The sequence below is a fragment of the Myxocyprinus asiaticus genome, chromosome 23 (genome assembly GCF_019703515.2).
Source record: "Myxocyprinus asiaticus isolate MX2 ecotype Aquarium Trade chromosome 23, UBuf_Myxa_2, whole genome shotgun sequence".
Classification (NCBI taxonomy): domain Eukaryota; kingdom Metazoa; phylum Chordata; class Actinopteri; order Cypriniformes; family Catostomidae; genus Myxocyprinus; species Myxocyprinus asiaticus.
In genome coordinates this window covers 5,000,001-5,014,426 of record NC_059366.1, presented here as the reverse complement: position 1 = coordinate 5,014,426, position 14,426 = coordinate 5,000,001, and the positions used below count along the sequence as shown (strand labels likewise).

Here is a 14,426-nt window from a genome sequence, read left to right as displayed (position 1 = left end):
AGTCATCAAGGAATAACATAAATGGAACTATGGGAATTATGTTGTGACTAAACAAAATCCAAAATAAATCAAAACTGTGTTATATAAAATATTTTAGCATCTTCAAAGTACTCACCCTTTGCCTAGAATTTGCAGACATGTACTCTTGACATTTTCTCAACCAACTTCTTGAGGTATCACCCTGGGATGCTTTTTAAACAGTATTGAAGGAGTTCCCATCTATATGCTGGGCACTTATTAGCTGCTTTTTAATTACATTTTAGATTTATAATGAAATAAATTATATTATGAAATTATATTTTTGTCTACAAAACTAATTTCAAACATTTAAGCATACGCCTTCAGATCAAAAGATTTTTAAGATCATGAGAAACATTTCAGTCAAGTGTTTCAAAACTTTTGACCAGTAGTGTAACTTTGGAAAATGTTCAAATTTGGCATGTGTCCTCAGAATGTCACGTGGTCTATATGTACCAAGTTTTGTTAAGTTTGGATACTGTGCTGAAATATACAGGCCAACGAGTTATTATTGGCCACACTCAAAAAATGTATTGCCTCATATCTTCTAAACAATTAAATGAATAAAATCTCTCACGATAACTTTTTTGTTAGGTGTACAAAATATTATAGCGCTGCCTTGTATCCGATTATCACAAAATTTGGTAGGTATATGCCAAATTTCATAATTTCAGAATGGCTGTTTACAGTTAAAGTTATTAGCTGCTGAAACTTGATTTGCTACTGGCGGTCATCTTGCTGATTTGTTGAATCTATATTTTATGGATATGTTAGCACTTAAACCAAAGAAGATGCATGTTTTTTTTTTTAGTTATAGCACCCCGGATTGCCAGAATTAGATGAAATTAGTTGTGCATCCTCAAAATGGATTTGTGCCAAAGTTAACCAAGTTTCATTAAGTTTGGACTATGTTTTTAGTAGATATAGGTCAATAAGTGTAAATGGGCCACGCTCAAACATTTCATTGGCTTGAAACTCCAAAGTGCTTTGACAAATCTAATCTTTTTGTCTGAAGGGTCTGTAGATGATGCTTGCCAAATTTCTGCATTTTTGCTACATTGCAGCAATGAGAATTCTGGGCAAAAATATGTTCAATGGTCATATAAATAATGTCATAATGCAAACAATCCTAAAAAATAGGCCTAATTTTCTCTAAGCCAAATGTACTTTATTTTTTCCTTTTGATTTTGGGGTAAACCTGGAAATGTTATTGGCATGTCTCTTGAGATTCACTTACTAACAACCTTGTATGTGCAAAATTAAATTGTTTCAATGTTTCAACTCTTGGCATGACCATGTAAATCCGATAAACTAAAACGTGACTTGGTACACACAAGGATAGCAAAAAGGAACGGTTTAAACAGAGGAAAATAGAATATATTTAAAAATGTTCGAAATAGAGGAGTGTTTTACCATGTGCAATGGTAACACATAACCAGAAGTTAATCCACCAAGAAAAAGTAGTTCCACCACTAAATAGTAAAATTTAGACAATTTGTAGCTAATTTTATAAAACAAAATTGTATGGAAGGATTACTATAATCAGTTTAACAAAAAGTACGTCAGGGCTTTGCCCCATTGACCTCCACTGAATGCAGAACATTCCTTAAAATAAATAAATAAATAAAAAAGGTTTAATTATTGCCCATTAAAAAAGAACAAGCCAGTTTATTGTCTGTGCTAACTCTATTTGAACCCAGACACCATTGTTCTTGTTTCTTGCCATTTGTAGAGACTAATAATCTTTGTGATGATTCAATGAAGTGTCTGCCCCTGCGACTGGTAATGAAAGTGCGAGTCTATTGTTGTGACATTGCCTGTTGTGTTTTCTAGGCTCAAGGTTTCCATGGTGAGATTGAAGACATGCAGCAGTGGCTGAAAGAAACAGAGCGTCAGCTGTTGGCATCAAAAGCCATGGGCGGCTTACCAGACACTGCCCGCGAACAGCTTAATACCCATCTGGTGTGTGTTTAATAATATCAGACATCTGACACGTATGGAAAGCTTGTATCATTTCACAAAGATTGGGATCTTTTATGCATTTGTTACATAAGAACAATTTTGCTCAGTGTGCTTAATCTAAGCGCATTATTTCAGATGGTTTGCCTCCAAAAATGAAAATTCTGTCACCCTCACCCTTATGTTGTTTAAAAACAAGTCAAAAAGTTCAAAAAGTCATCGGAATCTGTACAATAGGTTTGCATAAGGAATGGATAGAAATTGTATTATTCACTTAAAAGATTTCAATGTGCACACATGCAAATGAGAGAGCAAGATGAATGACTACAATTTTGGTCTTTTCCTCATAGAAGTCTACTGTATGGCTTCAAAAGAGTAATATGGTTTGTTATATGGAAATTTTCTATAGAAAAGAGCAGCTTATAGACACTTCAAAAATTCTGCTTTTGAGTTCCATGGAAGACAAAATCAAAAGCAGGTTTGGAGTGACAGGGTGATTAAATTATGACAGAATTTTCCTTTTTGGGAAAATGATTTCTTTGAAACTGGGGATGAAAATCACAATGATCAAACTTGTGATATCTGGCTATATCTAGTTGTATGACCATTTATAGACTTAGAAGTCTCAAATATCAGAAATGACTCAAGCTTTAAAAAATAACTCTCTAAATAGTAATTATATGTCAGGTTGTCTTAAATCACGCTGTCTGTGTGTGTTTATAGGAGCTGTGCAGTACATTGGAAGCCAAGGAGGAGATTTACAAGCAACTTCTTCACAGAGGGCAGCAGATTTTGGCCATGACCCCTGCAGGTCAAGACAGCACCACAGATGTGGACCTGCATAACCTGCAGGACAAATGGGAGTGTGTGCAGGCCAAAATGGCAGAAAGGAAGGTGAGAGAATTGAATCTCATCTAAATTTCTCCCTGTACTCTGTGTTGTATATGTTCTTCTGTCAGTTTGACATCAGCAGGCTGTTGGGCCGGATCCCAAGTGCTGATCCTGTTAATCTAGCTGTGATTTCAGATCTGTGAGCCGTTTTACTTTGATGATTTCACATGCCTGAAGCCAGTTATAAATCAGTACACGACAGAGTAGGACTGCCTGTGGACTGTAAAGTTATCAAGGTGGATTTGAAAGGAATATTTCAGCCCAAAAAAAAAGAAAATTCTGTCATTATTTACTCATTCCAAACCCTGACATTCTTTCTTCCATGGAACACAAAAGGAGAAATTATGAATGTTCAGGCTGTGAAAGTGTAAAATAAAAATGAAAAGTGGCTGTCAAGCTCCAAAAAGATATTGAAAAAACACCATAAAAATCATCATAAAATTAGTCCATAAAAATGTGCTGTATATTCCAAGTCTTCTGAAGCCACACGATAGTTTTGTTGGAGGAACAGACAAAAATGTAAGTTATTTGCAAAATTTCTCTTCCCTGTGACTCAAAATTTTAATATGCGTATATGCGAATGAGATTTGAGAGGTACATTCCAGGTCAAGATTTTCTGCGAATTTGAGTCTATTCATCTTACAAACTACCGTATATCTTCATAAGACTTTGAATATAGCGTGTGACTCATTAACTACTTTTATGAAGCTTTTATGGTGCCGTTTTGTCCTTTTGTTTGAGCTTGACAGCCGTGGTGTAACGCTGGTGCACCCAAACTTAAATTTAAATGTAAATTTTTTTTATATATTTGGGCACCAGACAGGTTTAACCTGTCAAAAAGAATCCATTTGCCCAGGATAGCTGTAAATAAACTAAAAACCACCTGTTACAAATGAGAAATGTAGGTATATATTTTTAACAATTTCTCTAATCATTATGGTAATTAATAACAGAATCACAAACCAAATCAATTGAATTGTTTTTTTCCACATCACAGACATCAAATAATTTGGAATTCCCCATGACATTTAACAATACAATACACCTTCACAAACAGCACAATTACAAGACTACTATTAATAAACGTGTGCGTGTGTGTATCTAAACGAGTACAAGATCGGAAGATTGTTCTCAGCAGGCAACTCGCGGGGGAGAGAGTCGATTGGGGAAACTCCAGAGGTTAGGTGGAGAAACTAAAGAGCCAAATACCTGGTTAACTGCATACTTCTCCTCAACTTTTCTCACTCACTGAACAGCGACGCCGGGCCTCTGTTGAATTGGATAGTGCACTGGCAGCGCACTTCGGCCAGACACTCCTGTAAAGTTTCCACGGCCTCCTTTGTTACTGCAATCACCCCTATACCTGCATTTCATTCCACTCGTTCTCGTGTGAATGATCTCCCCCCATGTTTTGTTCTAAGCCACAATCTTTTAAACTTTCTCTTTCTCTGAGTCACCAATCAAGGTGATTAAGGACAGGTGCAAATGTACGTGCACGTGTGCGGTTGTCCGTACCACCACACTGGTCACTGTGAACTGTATGGAAAATAGCTGGCTGAAGTCTTTTCATAATTTCTCTTTTTGTGTTCCACTGAAAAAATAATGGCATACAGGTTTGGAACAACATGAGGGTGAGTAAATAATGATAGAATTTTCTTTTTGGGTGAACAAAGAGATCAAAATCCACATATATTCAGTGAGAAACGAAAGGCTTTATTTGAAGGCTTCAGAAGTCCAGATCAGATCTGGCTCTTCATAGAATGATATCAAAGTTGTAAATTGATGTAAATTTGATTTAGGTAATTTTGCTGTGTAGAATCTGGAGAATTTGGTGATTGGTAAAGATATCCGTTTACAATAGGATTTAGACTACACAAGTTCTTGCCAACTGTTTCTGTAGTGAAGTCATCTCAAAAATACCTCAACACTTCTGATGTCAGCCAGATATCACGCCTAATACAGTGTGTTATATGCTGTCCGATGAAGTCATTTAGTAATTATGTTCCAGTTCCTGTGACTCACATCCTCCTCTGGCCACCTGTAATGTGCATGAGGAGAACAGTGACATAAGGAAAACAATTCAGTTTACAAACTTTTATTATCTTGATAAGATTATGAGATGAGAAATGCCCTTAGTTTAGTGTTTCTTAACTGGTGGGTCGCGGCTCAAAAAAGAGTGGCAGATCTGTTCGTTACAGATACCAGGGTTCTCCGCAGCCTAAGAGAAAGCCTGGTTTTCGGAGTGTGGTGTGAGCCATTAAAGAACGACTTTTGCAAATAATCTGCTATGCTCTATTATACTGTACCTTTGGAGCGTGCATGCATCAACTGGGCTTCCCCCGATATTGCGGCGCAAACCACAACACTGAGGCGACCCATTTGAAGTCTTGTGAAAATGTTCTAGTTTAAAGCGCTATAGAGGAAGTCAAACCTCACAAACAGCTAGACAGCTCCGACATTATAAATAGCACTGACGACAAGGAAAAGAGACAACACTGTGCCATGCGGCAAAATAAAGGTTTATCAAATTGCACATTATCACCCTTACTAAAATTAATCACAATTTTACAGTAATAACAGTAACTGCGGTATTTTGATAAAAAATGCTTATATACTGTAGTATTGCATTAAATATAAGGGCAAGTTTATAAAGGGGGACTGCTGTGCATTGAACAAGCACTTCATGGACCCCTTTAACGGTTGCACACTGTTACAATGTCAACAACCATGTCTCCCGCTGGAAGTGTTTAAACGCGCTTCTCCCACTGGGCCCCGTGGGAGTTGTGGGCCCCTGGGCTTCAGCCCGTAATGCGCCACGGAGCATATGCCCAAGTGTCTTGATTATCATATCTAGCTAAAGGGAAGATCAAAATAATTTATATTTGGGGTCATTTTAATGTTTATTTGCAAAGTAGAATGACCAACTCTACAAAAGCAGGAAGATGAAAACCAAGGTCCTTTGTTATATCCACCTTCATTTTGAACAAATGAGATGACTTTTCCAACATGTAATGATGAGATTTTATGAAATATAAATATGTACGAAGAAAATAAGTATTGTAACAATAGTAAAGTCAAAATGTAAAGCAAGGCACTTCAAATGTTAGATAACCTACAAATGGCTTACTTACAGTTGTCTCTGCACATTAAACTGGGATAGGGAAAGGATTTTAAACGTGTGTGCGCGTGTGTGTAATTGCCCCTAGGTGAAACTGGAGGAGGCTCTGGCAATGGCAACAGAGTTCCATAACTCACATCAGGACTTCATTAACTGGCTGACTCAAGCTGAACAGACCCTTACCATGGTGTCTCCTGCCTCTCTCATCCTGGAGACCATCATGTTCCAGATAGATGAGCATAAGGTCAGTGCTCTCTCACATCAGGATGGATTAACCTTTCACTCAGTGTCACATTTATCTACGCTAAAGTCTATTAACACAAACTTGCATTCAGGGCAGCTTAGCATGCTGCATTCTTTGTTAGCAGACGCCAGTTTATTGCACACTACCAGTCAAAATTTTGCTGTATTTATGTTTGTCGTGATCTAAAAAACCTTTTGATCTAAAGGTTGACGCTTAAATGCTTGATATTAGTTTGGTAGACAAATATATATTGGACCTATGTAGGAATTTTATTACAAAACTTTACAAACTTTTAAAATGGATGAGTTGGAGCGGGTAGTGAAGCAAAGGCAGTCAATAAGTGTCCAGTATACATGGGAACTCATTCAATACTGTTTGCAACACGAGAAAATGAACAGAATATGCAGAGCTGTAATCTAGACAAAGGTTTTCTACTTTGAAGAAGCTCAAATTTAGGATATTATGTGCTGTTTAGAGGTTGACTGATATTGGATTTCTGCGATACCGATAACCAAGAGGCGAAAAAGCTGATAAATGATTAATCAGTCATTTTAAAATAGACTTATTGAATGTGTTTCTTTTTAAGAACATTTTCTTTGTCTTTCATTACTGTGATGGGCACAGATATAGAGGCTAGAAGAGTCTAAACTGAATGAAATCCCTGATGCAGTTTATTGTACAACTAAAATCCCAATAATGACCGTAAACAATAAATAAGGGACATTGTCTATCAAAATCAACACAAAATCAACAATCAATAATAGTTAAATGATCAGTGAGTGGTTATATGTCAGCTTCAGAGGCTGCAGTTGTACTGAAGAACCCTCCAATGCTGCCCATATGAAGAAAACCTTTTGGTGGCGAACTATCGGTTTTATTTTCTGCCGATAACCAATAATTCCTGATGATAACCCATAATTCCAAAAGTAGCTATCGGCACTGATTATTTGGCAAAATCAGGCCTGGATTTTCCATTGGGATGACTGGGAGAAATCCTGGTGGCCTGGCCTGCCTTGTGACTGTTTTGGCCATTTTTATTATTATTTAGTCTTATTATAAGTGACTTGTGCTTGTTTTTTCATAAATCATTTAATATATATGGGCAGTTTCGGGTTGCAGTTTTTATGGCTTATTTCCAACGTTGTGTTTTTGTGCTTGCTGGTACTTGGCTCCAAGTACTAATCGCAGCCTACTGTTACATTTAATAGTTGGGAACAGCAGCAATGGTCTCACTTTCCAAAAATGTTTTAATAGTCCTAAAAGTAAATTATGCTATTTTTTGATACATTACAGTAGGTTGTCATTTTAAAATTTGTTGTGACTGGATGGCCTGAATGAGATTGAGACTCCTGGCCTGAAATCTTGCCCCAGTCCGACCCTGGGCAAAACTGATATATCGGTTGACCTCTAATATGCTTTAATACAGTACAAATACAAGCGATGATGCTTTCAGCTGTCAATAAGATTATAGACCTCAGAGTTCTATTTAACACATTTTACTAGGTTTTAATTTTTTCAGCAGAATTTCCCTTAAAAAATCAGCAAGGGGAAAAATGCAAAAAAGTCAGCAGATTCTGTCTGGGCTTGAGAATGAGTAGAAGTATTGAGCTTGTGTTTGACATAACGTGCTGTGATGTTCCTGAATAGTGATATGAACATTATGTTTCAAAGCAGGTTGCAAAACACTTCTTAAAAATCCATTCAGTTCAGACTGCAAAACTCCTGAAAAATCTAGTCTGAAAGTGCTTATTTAAATTGGTTCCAACCAAATCATTGCAGATCAAAATGGTAGGGTAAATTCAGGTAAATTGGGCCACTTTTTGACAATCGTTGCATAGTCAAAAAGTTGCCAGATTAAATAGAGTTCACTGTATAATCTGCCTAATTCCCTGAGATTGCTGACACAGCTCTTTTTTTTTTCATTCTCACGCTGGCTGTCTGCAGGTGTTTGTGACAGAGGTGAATTCACATCGGGATCAGATCATGGATCTGGATAAGACAGGAACACATCTGAAGTACTTCAGTCAGAAGCAGGACGTGGTGTTGATCAAGAACCTGCTGTTGAGTGTTCAGGGCCGCTGGGAGAAGGTCGTGCAGAGATCACTGGAGAGAGGACGCTTGCTCGATGATGCCAGGAAACGTGCCAAACAGGTGTGAAAGTTCTCTTGTGCTAAAAAAAGAATTAAAGCCATTGTTTTGCTTTGTTTTACTCAGTATGCTGTTAGGTTGAAACTTAACCAACTTTAGTTGAAATTGAATCCTGTCTGAATTAAAGGGATAGTTCACCCCAAAATAGGAAATTTTCTATTTTTTCCAAACCCCAAAACAACACAAGGGTTAGTAAATGATAACAGAATGTTCTCCTTGGGCGAACACAAATGAAATGGACTCTCATGGCCTTGTCTTTTGCAGTTCCACGACACCTGGAACAAGCTGATGGAGTGGCTGGAAGAGTCAGAGAGTGCTTTGGACTCAGAGCTGGAGATCGCCAATGATCCTGACAAGATCAAGATGCAGTTAGCCCAACACAAGGTGAACGGCACTTTTCCCTTTGAACTCATATTAATCTCTACAGTTCATGCTGACACCATGTTTCCATCCCTCATTTGTGTATGTGGAACTTCTGACAAGTGTCGGTTAACAGACATGATGTGAATCACAATACCAGGTGGTTTCACTCTCTATAGTCTTTTCATTGACTATGAGTCACAAAAACACATCCTGTTCTGGATGCCAATAATTGTGATCATAGTAACACTGTTCAAGGCCTGTGTACAGAAATGACTCTGTATAATAATGCAGCCATGGTGGATGTGGGGCTTGCTTTGATCACACTATAATCTGGAGGTTTAGTAACCTTACTAATTAGGGGTGACATATCCCTCACTTTTAGAGTGACACACACTTTTTATCCCTTAAAAGGTTTTTTTGGTCAAACATTGTTACATGTGCACATCTATCATAAATGGATCTGCAAAATACCCAGATACATTTTTTTTCTCAAGACGATTAGAAAATAATAGAATAATATATATATATATATATATCATTATATTTTTATGTTTTATGTCTCATATATAAAATAGATGATGCAACAAATGATAAAACAGGATTAATCACTTCCACGCTAAACTTTTATGAGATGCAACTAGCTGTCAAACTCATTGAGCTTCAAATAATACAGTAGCTACACATATGTATTGACTCAGGCATTTCTAAATTGAGTCTAAATAGACACACAACTTGCATAATTTCAATATTACACTCAAATGGCAATAGATGTATCAGACTGTTCAGGTGTTGCACTTGCTATAGTTTACTTCCGCATTGCAAATGCATATGAAGTCAATTACTGAAATATCAGCACTGCCATAAGAAATAGCATTTATTATATGTATGTGTACACGCATATGAAATACTGATCATTCACCAATGTACCTACTTAACATTTGATAGTAAACTTAATCGATATAGATATGAAATAATCATAGAAATATGACTTATGGAAGCACAAATGTATATTGCGACACTATTACATATGTCGTGTCACTAATGACCAGGGTATGAAATTAACTTTTTGCCCACCAGCCACAGTGGTGGGTAAATGCCCAATTTCACCAGCCACTTAGATTTTTTCCCAGCCACTATTATATATTGTCCATACAGTATGTATACTACGTAACACCAAAGCATAAATAAACCTCTGAACACACTGCAAATCACACACACATCGACAGCTTTTCTTTCGTCTGTTCTTCAAGATATAATCAAGTGTGCTTCTTCAAACGCACATCTTTGTGTCTAACAGCATTCCTTGCCATATGTCACTCCGAGACGTCTACAGGTCGCCCGCCCTCCACGCATAAAATACCCCCATTTGGTGGGTGGTGGGTGCTAATTCGGCAGGTGACACTACATAATTATTTTTTGCAAATTTGTTATTTTGTTTATTGTTGCTTTACTTGCCTTGGTGAAATCTTCTAGCATGCTATAATCACATAGTATGCTACATGTTTGTAATCTGTGATCTTATTTCTGAGTAAAACAATAACAATTTTTGGATGGGACTTAATTTTATTCATTAGAAATGTATTGGATCATGTAAAGTGGATGTTTTATACCAGAATGGAATCATTTGTTTGGAGGGCAGGGGTTTTAAAAGTAATATTGATTTGTGATGTCAGCTGAAAAGGAAAATTGTTTCAGAGGTGGAGCAAATTGAAATTGAAATAAAATAAAATTATTGATTAACTCTCAACAGCGGCCCCCAAATCAAACATAGCGACTGTGGTGCAGGTTGGACGTCAAGAACATTAAACCTCATTGGTTCTTTTGTGTCTTGTGACCAACATCATGATATTAAACTTGCACCCAGTTTAGTGGTGTCAGGGTTTTGTGAAGGGAAGGGATGAGAGAGTAATGATCCAAATGCTGAACTTTAATTATAAACAAAAGAAGGGGATACCACGATGAAGAAATTATATGAAGAAGAAGGTAACAAAACTCTACAGCAGTATGCTGGCAACTAACGCACTACATACTAACAAGAACTGACCCAGGAACAAAGAACAAGAGGATATATATAAACTTGGGCTAACAAGGAGACAAGGAACACCTGGGATACAATTTGGGCAAAGGACAGGAAGACAGACATAACAGAGGAAGATACAAATTGGCAGCTCCAGAAAGGGAGCGGGGTCCGGTGGCCTGGGTCGAGTTGGTGGAATATCCGGATACCAGGTTGGAACTGGAGGAGGATCAGGAGACCAGGACGGAACTGGCAGAGGGTCAGGGGACGGCGCCGCAGGAGGCGCAAGAGGCAGAGCAGCTGGAAGTTCAAGGGGCGGTGCTGCAGGAGGCGAAGTCACAGGAGGCAGAGCGGGTGGAGTCTCAGGAGGCGAAGCGGAAGGAGCTGAGGATTGTCAGGAGGTGGAGCAGGCGGAGCTGCAGTAGGCAGAGCGGGTGGAGCCACGGAGCGCTTGGAAGGTGGAGCCATGGAAGACTCGGGAGGAGGAGCGGGCGAAGCCACAGGAGGAAGAGTCTCAGAAGAAGGAGAGGGCGGAGCCACAGGTGGAAGAGTATCAGAAGAAGCCGCAGGAGGAAGAGCGGGAAGCGGAGGGGCCTCCGTCGAAGGGGTCTCCGGGACCACTGGAGCTAGAAGCAGAGGGGCCTCCATCGAGGGGGTCTCCGGGACCACCAGAGCTGAGAGCAGAATGTCAGCCCTTATGATTTCAGTGATAAAATCCTGAAGAGACTGAAAATCACAGTCCAAAGGAACCAGCTTCCTCATAGGGCCATTGAGTCCCATCCAAAACCTGGTCCTGAGGGATCTCTCATGCCAGTGCAATTGAGTGGCCAGTTTCCAAAAAAATGGAGCAGTACACAGCTGCAGGAGTGTGCCCTTGGGAGAGTTTCTGGATATGTTCTGCTGGATCCATAATGTAGGTTGGTTCTTCTGTCAGGGTTTTGTGAAGGGAAGAGACGACACGAGAGAGTAAGGATCCAAACGTAGAACTTTAATTAGGTATGTTTATTCTATTTGTATTAAGCTCTGTATTTTTTTTTGTACTTGTCTGTGAGCTTGTTTGGGTAAATAATCCAATGTTATGGCTCAGATGACCAGAACAAAATGTGCAGTCTAGCTGAAAAAGCATTCGTAACAAAACATCTGCAAATATGTTCTCGACCATCAATGATCAAATATTACACATAATCTCAAAGAGTTGGATCTCAGCTTTCCAACCACACCTAGGGGAAGCTTCTAGTCTGTTCAGAGGCTGATATAGTCAACAAAATACTGGCAAAGTTGCGTGGGATCACAAAATATACTTGAGTGCCTAAGGACGAGCACATGGTGAGTGCTCAGCTGCGTTAGAGTGCCAGCTACATATCAGATTTGTATATTGTGATAGAGGAAAAGGTCTTATTTCTAGTACTTGCTTTCATCTCGTAAAATGAATTAAAACTTTTAGCAGGGACATACAGCAAACAGAGCCTAAATCACAGGCTTTCAAAGACAGGATAAAAATTCATAAATTCATAAATAAATGAATACTCATCATAAGAGTGTAAAGATGTACAACATTATTTAAGAATTCATGGAATATTTTCTTTTTTTTTTAATGCAGGGGATTTTTTGTAAAATGACAGATGTTTTGCAATTAGTCCGCTGAATGTGTGCAGACGGCAGCCAAAATATGCAGCAGCACTGAAGGGGTTTATCTTTGATGAGAACATTTGTTAAATTCTCTTCACCATTCCATTTTTGTTGTTACTTTTAAAGTTGTCCTTTGTAGAATTTTCTCAGTGTAATACTTCAATAGTGAAGTCAGACTTCCCTGTCACAGTACACTTAACCTGCATCAGCAGGGGTTTGAAAGCAGGATATCAGTGGGCGCAGTGTTGTGTGAGCGCAGTGCTGTACATTGGTATGTAATTAGCAGCTCAGCAGTGCTTCTGATGTTCTGATGAGTCAGACAAAAACACAAATGGCAGGATTTGATGACATCAGGCTTCTCATAAGGCCTTGCAGGACACACATGACCTTGAGCTACATTTAAATTACCCTGAGTGACCTAGACCCCTGTTTTCTTGTGTTGGGCGGCTTACAGGAGTTCCAGAAAGCTCTGGGCAGCAAGCATTCAGTGTATGACACCACTAGTCGCACGGGCCGAGCTTTGAAGGACAAGACCTCCTTGCAAGATGACAACCAGAAACTGGATGGCATGCTCAGTGAGCTTAGGGACAAATGGGACACAGTCTGTGGCAAATCTGTGGAGAGGTGAGTTTACGGGATGAATCTCATAAAAATACTTCCAGGTCATATTTTACCCCAAAAATCAAAAGAAATAAATATGAAATTATATTTGCATAAAGAATATAAAGCCTTTTTTGGGGGGAACTACAAAGATTTATGCTTTTTGTTTTTTTGACAAATAAGCACATGTTCCTGTCACATTCTTATTACTGTAAAATGTCCATACATTTTATTATTATTATTCCTAATTGGCAATTCTCAAAAGATTCTCATTACTGCAGTACAATTATTTTGTATTATTTTTCAGATTAACAAATACTGCCATGATGTAAAAATACTTTACAATTTAAATAATCTATAATATGTAGTGTGTTTGTGTGTGTGCGTGTGTGTGCGTGTGTGTGTGTGTGTGTATGTGTGTATATATACATACACTACCAGTCAAAAGTTTTGAAACACTTGACTGAAATGTTTCTTATGATCTTAAAAATCTTTTGATCTGAAGGCGTATGCTTAAATGTTTGAAATTAGTTTTGTAGACAAAAATATAATTGTGCCACCATATTAATTTATTTCATTATAAAACTAAAATTAATTTAAAAAAGAGTTTTTGAAATTGATGACTTGGACCAAATAATAAAGAAAAGCAGCCAATAAGTGCCCAACATAGATGGGAACTCCTTCAATACTGTTTAAAAAGCATCCCAGGGTGATACCTCAAGAAGTTGGTTGAGAAAATGTCAATTCTAGGCAAAGGGTGACTACTTAGAAGATGCTAAAATATAACACAGTTTTGATTTACTTTGGATTTTGTTTAGTCACAACATAATTCCAATAGTTCCATTTATGTTATTCCATAGTTTTAATGACTTTACTATTATTCTAAAATGTGAAGAAAAAAATTACAATAAAGAATGAGTAAGTGTTTCAAAACTTTTGACCGGTAGTGTATATATATATATATATATATATATATATATATACATACACACATATATATATATATATATATACACACCGAGCAGTCACAGCATTAAAACCACCTGCCTAATATTGTGTAGGTCCCCCTCGTGCCGCCAAAACCGCGCCAACCCGCATATTAGAATAGCATTCTTCTCACCACAATTGTACAGAGCGGTTATTTGAGTTACTGTAGACTTTGTCAGGTTGAACCAGTCTGGCCATTCTCTGTTGACCTCTCTCATCAACAAGGCGTTTCCGTCCACAGAACTGCCACTCACTGGTTGTTTTTTGTTTTTGTTTTTGGCACCATTCGGAGTAAATTCTAGAGACTGTTGTGTATGAAAATCCCAGGAGATCAGCAGTTACAGAAATACTCAAGCCAGCTCATCTGGCACCAACAATCATCCATGCGATTATCTAATCAGCCAATCGTGTGGCAGCATGCAAATACTGGTCAGAAGCTTCAGTTAATGTTC

General features: G+C 38.1%; 1 protein-coding gene across 1 annotated transcript in view; it reads left to right on the top strand.

Moving 5' to 3' along the window:
• The window catches only part of LOC127413600 (dystonin-like), a 276,523-nt gene that overhangs the window by 235,045 nt on the left and 27,052 nt on the right, over positions 1–14,426 (top strand). Inside the window, exons 76-81 of the mRNA XM_051650862.1 lie at positions 1,852–1,980; positions 2,701–2,871; positions 6,075–6,230; positions 8,175–8,381; positions 8,643–8,762; positions 12,842–13,011. Of these exons, the coding sequence (XP_051506822.1) occupies positions 1,852–1,980; positions 2,701–2,871; positions 6,075–6,230; positions 8,175–8,381; positions 8,643–8,762; positions 12,842–13,011 (953 nt within the window). The remainder of the gene's footprint in view (positions 1–1,851; positions 1,981–2,700; positions 2,872–6,074; positions 6,231–8,174; positions 8,382–8,642; positions 8,763–12,841; positions 13,012–14,426) is intronic.